Here is a 9,483-nt window from a genome sequence, read left to right on the forward strand (position 1 = left end):
AAAAGAATTTAACTTAAGTTTCAGAAACTTTTTTTTTACAGTGGCCCTAATCCTCTTCCATACATGGTACATAGAAAACTGAAGATCACCTGTATAAATTCTGCGTTTTACAGATTAATGGGTTGTTTTATACCTTTTAAATACCACTGAATTGATCCACTTGCCTATGTGCATACCACCATGCTGGTTTATGTTAGTAACACTGCTATAAAACATGTTTCGTAGCTTGAGTTTAATGTACTGTAGGTGAGTTATGAACCAAATCCATCTGCAAAAACTCAAATCATTTAATTAGAAAGGTTAAGCCTGAACAGCGGGGTTAATGAAAATAAAGTAATGTCTTAATTTTGTTGTATACACCACTAAAATGCATTAGGAATATAGGAAAATAAACCCATGAATGTTCAATTAATAAGCTTTTATTTAGCAACAATAGAAATCGTTTCATTGATACCTGAAGAGCAATAAAGGAAAAAACAATCTTATAGCAGCTATCCACGAATCCATATTCAGTGCTTGTGAAGGAGGCAGGTTTTGCATAGTTACAGTACAGTGATGCACATGCATTTTTGTTAGACTTTAAAATCACATCAGTACACATAGCATCAAGAATATAGCTAATTACAGTCAACTATGGGAAGACCTTTACAAGCACACGCATCCAATTTAAGTGCAGAGCCAGTGTACCTGCTTTAGTCTATAAAAAAGTGCTACTGTGTGTACACAATCAGGTAGACTTATGTGCAACGCTGCTAGTCTCTGTTCCCCTCTATATAGTAAATAGGGCTGAATGATAAACAGCTACACAGATTTTGCCTACTACAGCAGCCTTAGCAATCAGGCAAATTTTAAACATTCAGTTAAACACTAATAATCTGCACTACTCACTGTACTATAAAGTAAGAATAAATGAAAAAATGTACCAAAAGTCTATTTGAATACTTTACACTGCAAAGCACAAGTAGAACTAGTGCCAGTTCAGCGTCTAATCAGTGTGCTCAGGACGTAATCACACATTCTACTATAGCTGTTTGTAGCCATGTTGCCTGCTGTCTTGGCACCAAAGCGAAGAAGTAAGAGGTTTTCATAACCAGTAGGAATTACAGTCAAACTACAAAGAATAAAACTGAGGTTGCTTTTCAAACACTCCATCTAACATGAAATATTTCTAAAATACATTCTAGTTTTCCCTATACACATCTATTCCAAACTTGAGCACAATAAGCAAGCAAAAAAAAAAGCTTTGTGCTTTTAATGGTCACACAAATCTATTGAAGAAATGTGCCTCTGGCTTCAGTGTTTTGTAGCCGTTGAGGAAAAAAAGATGCTTTAAGGATATTTCCTCAAATTGAACTCTATACTTTTCTGTTTATGCTAGGATAAGGTCCAAAGGTGGTAAAACACAATAACCGTGTGTGTGTTTTTACTTGTTAGTAGATATCAGGCAGCTGAGTATAGTTCCTGTCCCAGTAGCCTTTCAAGTAGAGCCAGTCCTGAGCTTTGTTGTGAGGGTTAGGGCCTTGTTGAAACCACCTGCAAAGATTGAGATAGTGTGAAAAGATAGTGAGAAAGTTGATTTTAGATGCACACAGCACTTGGATTACAGACGTAAAAAAAAAATCTAACACACAAAACACTAGTTCATGACATGGTGCAACTGCATAAGGTAAAAATATCTAGTACCAAACATCAGTATTTTAATTTACATAGTTGCAGTTGTTAATTTGTCCTGTGGAGGGTGGTGTAGTGCAGCACTTCACACCAAAGCAAACAGCAGCAATGAAATAAAGCAAAGCTTTGAACCAAACCTTGAGCCAAGTGCAGCATTCCTTTCCAATTTTAATAAAGTGAAAGGCACAGTGGGTAACACAAGACAACAGGGAGGCAATTAGTAAAAAGAAAACGACAATCAGCAATTGGGCAACAACGTTAGATCACATTTGTGACCAACCTCGTTTTCCATTCCTCTGACTTGGTGCAATTCTTCCGAGCCATCCTCTGTTTTTCTTCAAGTCTCTTCTTCTCTGTACTTGCCAAGTCTATAAAGCATATATACAGAAATCTGAACATGGACCTTAGCTGGTGTGGCAGAATGGGGACTCAAATCTAGGTCATTCACTGTACCTATATCTCCATTCTCCATGGCGCGAATGTCAGGTCTGAGGCGACTGTCTGTGGGAGGGATTACTCCCTCCCTGCTTTTCTCCAGCTCATTTAGCTGCATGGCGAACATGGAGAATGCATAGAACTGCCACAGAGAGACGAAAATTACCACTAAATTTCAACTGAGGGAGTGAAGATGACAAGCAACTAAATGACACAGTTATGCCTTTTTTTTTTATTTAAAAACTGTTCTCCTTGTACCTCCACCTCCTCTCTTCTCATACCTTGGCTGAGTTGTTGGGTCGAGGTGTAATCTTCCAGATGAGCTCACTGCCTGGGATGACCTGGACAGTCTCAGCTTCAGGTGGAGGCATCTCTTCTGGCTCCTCATCCACACTGCTCTGGGACTGCAGACATGCACACAAGTTTAATTTAAACCAAATGAAAGACAGAACATAGGTAACTTTGATCACATTAAATCTGCACACCTGTTTATTGCCCCTTTTTTCATCAGAATTCTTTTTGTCAGACTTTTTGTGGGCATCGAAGGTAGCGGGGTCTACCACGTACAGGCATTCAGTCCATTTGCCGTATATTGCATAGAGCTTCTTTTTGCTGCAAATGTTAATAAAACAACAGATAATTTTGATATGAAATAAACTTTTGTTACATTACATTAGACCAGTGGCGGGCCGTCAGGGCCAGCAAGGCCTTCTCTGCTGGCCTAAACACTATTAGAAGCACTGACCTACATTTACAACCAAAATTCTAATATTTGTTCCATGAAATTGTATTAATTTATTCCCAACAGTCTGTTCTCTTCATTTCGTAGTATTTCTCTTGGCTGCACCGCTTCCAGTACGCGTATGTGGATGTTAGATTTTTTGTCCAATCAGATTTCAGCCTCTATGTGTTGCCATGTCAATCTAATCTGCCCAGGGCCTTCAGAATCAGAAGTGCTGGCCCATGTAACTTAAACTATATTAGCAATGGGACTGTTTCTTTAACCAATCAGATTTCAAATTCGCCTCATAGGGCCAGCTAGCTGGCCCACAATGATGTCAGCATTTTTCCGTCCTCTGATTGGTTGGTCAGAGCAAAACTAGAAAAGGGCATACGATGGAACTGAAACGCAGAGATCACAGTTGCAGTTGTAGTGTAGAGGTTTTGGAGTTGTCTTAACTGGGTTTCTTGCTTTAGTAAAAACGGTATTCACCCTCAATACGTGAAATACCTCTCTCTCTGTAATGCCACACTTTATTATATTGCGTTTTTGTATAGCATTGATGGTTTCTATAATTGCGACGTACAGTGGTGGTATTAAGAGGTGAATTAAGTCGGGTAAGTCTCCACTGAAGGCCCAGGTACCAAATGCACGGCCCGCCACTGCATTAGACAAACTGAGAATGCAAACGTATGTCCACAAATCAAACATTTGATAAACAATATAATCACTGGTTATTAAATGAGATGATACCTTTTATCTAGGATATATCCTTCCACTTTATGGAGCTCTTTACCAAAGAGGCCACAGGGCCTGAATGTCATGCTGCATCTTTCTCCAGTCCTGCCACAAAATGATACTGTTTTATCAGTTCTCTTTTACTGAGGCTTTTAAACATCCACACCACAATTATCCTGCCTATGTTCTTCTATTCTACTGGCAACTGTCCCAGTTCTGCTCCCATGATCAATAAGCTGGATCTGAAAGTGGATAAATACTCCACTCCAGAGTGCAGAAAAAGACATTCATATGAATGCACTAGCAAACAAACAAGGCAACACCACAATAAAAAGTGAATTTCTTTTACTTGTGATTGATCACTTCCACGTTGCCATACTGCTCAATCCAAAGCTGACCAACAATGATATTGTGGACACAGCAGGTGGGGTTTGTCCAGGTGTAGGCCTCATCATATCTGCAGAGACAAAAGTAAAGGTAGATGATGCTGCCTCAATTCCAAATCCAACTTACAAAGCGAGTCTGTACACTCACCGGGGTAGCTCCAGTGTGATTGTTCCCTTGGGCTCTGCTTCTATGCTTTTCCCCCAAAACTTGAGTTTGGGGTAGATGGAACCATGGAAGACAAAATCCTCCTTGAGGCCCTCAGCATGAAAGGCACTGACTGGAGGGTGATGGCTTACTTGCTCTGACACCCACCTAAAGCCCAAATCATCTCTGATAGAGAACAAAGACAGTTTGTACTGCAGTGAAGGCCACTCAAATAAATATTCACTAAACAGAAAGAACATTTGTGAATTTAAGGTAGTCTGTCATACCTGATAAGCTCATAGGTCTCCCCCAGTAGTGGGTTGAAAGGCTTTCCAGTCCTCTCCCACTGTGATGCTACAGCTGACACAGCAAATGCTGCAACACACTACAGAACAATGTCCCATAATAAGCAGTTCTGACAAAGTAGTAGCTACTGATTCAATAGCATGCCAGTGTTTTATTTGAAGACACAGATAGCACAACAATTAAATGGTACTGTACTTTGATTTGATTTAAGTGATGACATTTGGAGATTAACTTTAAAAAAACAAACAAATCTGTTTCTACTGAAGAAGGTAAAAAAAAAAAAGTTGAAAAAAGGCGATGCTCAAGGTGCCAGTCAGGTGCTCTGAACTAGAGCAACGGGCCTCCGCACAGTGACGACTGCCTCAACATGAATTTTGAGGCAACAGACAACAGCGCTTTTGGCATAACTGCCTTCTTTAGTGTAGAAAGTAAACCTAAGCATGGCAATACCTTCATCCTCTCAACAGAGTCTGTTGTGGCATTAGCCTGGTGGATGAGATAGGTGTGCTCCATGTATTCTGTCAGCCGCTGGAGGAAGCTCAGAGGCTCATTAAATATCACAGGCATGGCAATCTTTGACAACTCCTGAAATAAGAGTCGGAGAAGATACAAGATACTGTGAGGGCACAGACCACTGCATGAGAGAATACAGAAGATCTGCAATGAATTGGATCTTTGCTGTTTAAACCAGATAATTAGTATGTATGAACAAGTAAACATCATATCACAAACGACATTTGTTTTTATATTTGAGATTCACATGCATTTGTCCTTTGGATGTAATGGCTCACAATGAGTCTATGCTAAGGTGGTGTCATAACTCAATACTATTGCAGCATTTAACTATAATATCTGAGGCACACTGGCCTCAGAAAGAAATTATGACATGCACACGCCAGCTTAAAGTTTACTAAGAAAAAAAAACACAGAGAAAAGATCTTAATTCAGCAACTACATGAATGCACTCTTCAATACGTTTTGAGAATACCTCATGTGTCTGTATTTCTACTATAGCAGTCTGCCCCATCAACTGTATAAGATATGCATGCCATTTCAGCTCCCTGGTGGCTGGTTGCAGTATAGGTCATAAATCCTGCACCCTCCATGTCAGTGGATGGGACATGAGCCAGACTCAAATTTTTCCCCAAAGGGGATTTCTTTGGTTTTTGGTAGATGTGTGGTGGTCATTATTCTGGGAAGGTGTCTCTTTAAGCTATTCGATGATATAAAATGGGATGTACTTCGGATTATTTGACACCTTTGATCGGCGGCCTGATACATCACTCAACTACTTGCTTGCTACTGTGCAGAATCTGGTTGCAAAATGTCGAGTTGACAGGCACCATATCTGTGATATTTTGACTTCACTTTTGCATAGTAGAGGGAAGGGCGCACATACAGTTCAGTGGGGGGGGACTACTGACTGTAAAAAGATGGATATGGCATCAGCCCTTCCCTCTACTAGTTAAATGCTACAATAGTATTGAGTTATGACACCACCTTAGCATAGACTCATTGTGAGCCATTACATCCAAAGGACAAATGCATGTGAATCTCAAATATAAAGTAATGAGAAAGTGCAAAACTGACTTATCACAATGACCCAAGTTTAGCCCTTAGCACCAGGTCTACTTAAGAACCAATTCCCAAATCAGTATTAGTTTTCCCCATAATAAGATAAATTGGCTTGAGGAAGTGCACCTGTTCTCACCATGCCAATGCATTTTTTCAGGATACTCCAGATGCTGACTTCATTCCTGGAAAACATGGGAGCTGGTAGGGATGTTCTGTAGGACAGCAGTATAAAGACATGGGGGAAACACCGTCATCTGAGAGAGAATTATATTAATGAAGACAATTTCTATCAGTGGCTGTATCACAATACCCACCTCCATGTAGAGACAATCATTGGATTATTTTGTGTAAGATGTTCATTTTATAGGAAGCAAACACTGATGACTCAGGGCATGTTCTCCTCCACACTCAAAATTACTTAATTTTCTAATATGGCAAACAAATCTACTACCTGCAATGGGTAAACCACACATTAAAACCACTACTGTCTACTGCATGCTTATATACTGTAATTAAAAGGTGCAGAGCAGACAATGTAGCTTCACCTACCATTTGGAAACAGACATCTGACACCTGTAAGCTAATGAACTTTCATGCACTACACATTAATGTGTGTAGGTTTTCAAGACTGGTTAGAAAATGTACTACTTGTCGTTTTTCCATGTACTAACTTTGGCTCAAAAACACTTTTCACATAAGAATGAGTATATTAACTGTGTATCATTTAGATAATGTCAGAACATTTTCTTGTCTGTTTTGACACACAGCCATGTTCCTTCTGTATGTTCAGGCTGCGTTGTGACTGATCTTCCAGCTTTGCTGACAACTGTAGTGTTGACTGTTTTACAGGTATATCAGCTGGAGGCAGATGGTGCCCTTGTTTGGAAATGAGTGCTACAGCAACCACATCAATAAAAGCCCTTACTTAAGCTAAATAAACAGAGAGGTAGTGAGTTAGGGATTTGCTCCATCTGTAGGACAAGCAGAGCAGTAATGCATGGCCGACTATACTTCTGGCCTAGTTTGTGTTCCACAAGCTTTTTCTTTCATAATGCTAAAAAAAAACTAAAATATGGCCACTGGATTTTCTAAAAGTATCTACTACACCTGTACATGTCTGAAGAATTCATGAGACCTGTAGTTTTTGTAAGTGGAGGATAAAGTTTTTTTTCATGAGGTGCTCAAATTTTACAGTGTGTACTAATAAATATTATCTATATAGCTCAGAATATGGTTAGAAATACTCACACATGTTACAGAATTTCAGAAATACAAGTGGAAAACATTTAAGCATAACTACACTGTTGAGCAGAGGCTACTGAAACAAAAGTCATCCTGGAAGTCAAAACATGGAAGCAGGCACCAACTACAGCTGAGCTTTTATCAATCTTGACTTTCTAAAATAAATTATGGAAGGGTGTTGTTATAGAAATGCATTGAGAGAAATGTTAAACAACTAGACTTGGGCCCAAGGACAGCTGTATCTCTGAATGACAGGAGTAATTCCAAATAAACAGAGCCCTCATAAATCTTTTATGCATAGTGCATGCACACAGACACACAAGTCTACACATATGCACACAGAGCCAGTCAACCAGCCAGTCCCTTTTACTCCAACTCCTACTCTGAGCCAGCACATGCTAAATTATTTATGGATCACTTGGTGTATTAAGCCAGAATCGGGAGCCACAGAAATAAGATAGTCAATTTTTTACAAAGTAGAGCAATAAACACTGAGCGCTGTGTTGACTGTTCACTTGGAGAATTGGATCTGTCAGGAAAAAAAAAACAAAACAAACCAGGCTATTCTCCATGGATCTGATGCGCAAACAAAAACACCTGACTACAAAAACATAATGGAGTGGAAAGGTAGTATCCATTATGCCAGTGCCATTTACCAACCTATCCACTTGCTGATCGAGCACAACCTGTCATCGGACATGCGTGCTAACAAGTCACATGTACAAAATTTATTTAAGCCATTTACCAATGTACAGTTGTGTTTTACTGAACCCTGCTGTGATAATTATCTTAAATGGAGCCTGTGCATGTAACACACAGTAAGCAGGATGTTAGGAGATAAATGCCCTTGTATTTTCACTTGTCTCATTTCCATCATTTAAGCTATTAAACAAAGATTACATCATAACTGGAGCATGTCCCACCTGTGCTTCTTGACTTCGTTGTACTGGGCTGGTGGGTTGCCATGGTTACTCTCCCCTGACATTCCGGTAGGCCCCCTGAGCGTGCTGGGATGGTGGAGGCTGCTGAGAAGGGGAGTGTCTCTCCCCTCGTCCTCTTCACAGGAGTGACTGGCCACAGACAGGAAGTGACTCACCGAGAGTTCCGACTCCGACTCTGTGGGATGATGACAGGAGCCAGATGCTAGGTCATGCCAAACACTCACACACACACACACACATTTGAGTGGCTAACTCAGAAGGCTGCAACACTATACTGTCTACAAATAAGCACCTGTGCTCGAGTTCCTTTCCAACCTCCCCCTCCCTGCCAGCCAAACCCCACCTGAGGATTGTGTTCCAATGAGAGGCCACACAGAGGCTTTAATTCAACATTGTTTGCTCTGTGCGTGTTGAATGCTACTACACCTCTAGCTGGCACCGTCAGTGACATTACACGTACTATCATATACACAAAGAGAGGAGAGAGCACTTATTGTAAGCACATGTACATGTATAATGAGTTATGTGTTGACAGAAATGACAATTTCAAACAACCAGTTGCATGACTGTACCAGGTGATAGATGCACCACTGCCTCATAAATATGCCCTATACAAACAAAAACTAAATTGGGATTTACACTCTCAGTTCAGCTTGTGTGTGTGTACATATGCGATATATATGCTGAGCACAGTTTAGAGTCTTACAGAGTGACTTTGGCCAGTAGATAATCTTCAGTCTATCTATGAATTATGCAGCGATTCCTGAGAAAGACTGCTCCATAGTGCACAAACATGTAGTAGGAGAGATGTGCATGTATGCAGTCTCTATGGTGAGGCTTTTGGCTATACATTTTTACATTCAGTTAAGTCCAATTTCTCTGTTACCTAAAGATGTGAAGTTAAAATCTAAGGAAAAAAAGATGCTGTGTCAGGCTAATCATTATCCTATTGACCCTAACTATGAGAGAAGAGGACATTGGGTATGTTGTCTTACTGTGAGTGACGAGAGAGCTGAAAACTGAGACAGTTTGGAACTAAATGTGCTATTAGAGGCATGCTTTGACATAAGTGTATAAATATGCATTTCAATTCTTACAGCTGCCCTGAGGAGTTTTCCCAAAAACAAACAGTGACATTTATATTCAGTGTTAGTCACCAAAACACACTGTGTATTACTGGGTCCTGACAAACATGTAGAATTAATTTTCTCCCTTGCAAAACATTTACCATCTACATTTGTAAGCCTGCACTCTTCTTTCTTGCCTTTTCCGATGCATTGCAATGCACGTTTCTGCTTTATTGTCACCAATTAGTGGAGCAGT

At 40.1% G+C, this 9,483-nt stretch overlaps 1 protein-coding gene across 2 annotated transcripts in view; it reads right to left on the reverse strand.

Annotated features, from left to right (window-relative positions):
- Positions 1–403: 403 nt before the first annotated feature.
- The window catches only part of LOC109957721 (oxysterol-binding protein-related protein 1-like), a 20,258-nt gene continuing 11,178 nt past the window's right edge, over positions 404–9,483 (reverse strand). For both annotated transcript variants that reach the window (XM_020595853.1, XM_020595852.1), the window contains exons 17-28: positions 8,143–8,335; positions 6,114–6,189; positions 4,853–4,987; positions 4,384–4,481; positions 4,100–4,282; positions 3,915–4,022; positions 3,581–3,670; positions 2,592–2,718; positions 2,388–2,510; positions 2,125–2,248; positions 1,952–2,039; positions 404–1,533 (exon numbers count right to left, since the gene is read on the reverse strand). In XM_020595853.1, the coding sequence (XP_020451509.1) occupies positions 1,431–1,533; positions 1,952–2,039; positions 2,125–2,248; positions 2,388–2,510; positions 2,592–2,718; positions 3,581–3,670; positions 3,915–4,022; positions 4,100–4,282; positions 4,384–4,481; positions 4,853–4,987; positions 6,114–6,189; positions 8,143–8,335 (1,448 nt within the window). In that variant the 3' untranslated portion in view covers positions 404–1,430. The remainder of the gene's footprint in view (positions 1,534–1,951; positions 2,040–2,124; positions 2,249–2,387; positions 2,511–2,591; positions 2,719–3,580; positions 3,671–3,914; positions 4,023–4,099; positions 4,283–4,383; positions 4,482–4,852; positions 4,988–6,113; positions 6,190–8,142; positions 8,336–9,483) is intronic.

Source organism: Monopterus albus, unplaced genomic scaffold (genome assembly GCF_001952655.1).
Source record: "Monopterus albus unplaced genomic scaffold, M_albus_1.0 scaffold28.1, whole genome shotgun sequence".
Taxonomy (NCBI): domain Eukaryota; kingdom Metazoa; phylum Chordata; class Actinopteri; order Synbranchiformes; family Synbranchidae; genus Monopterus; species Monopterus albus.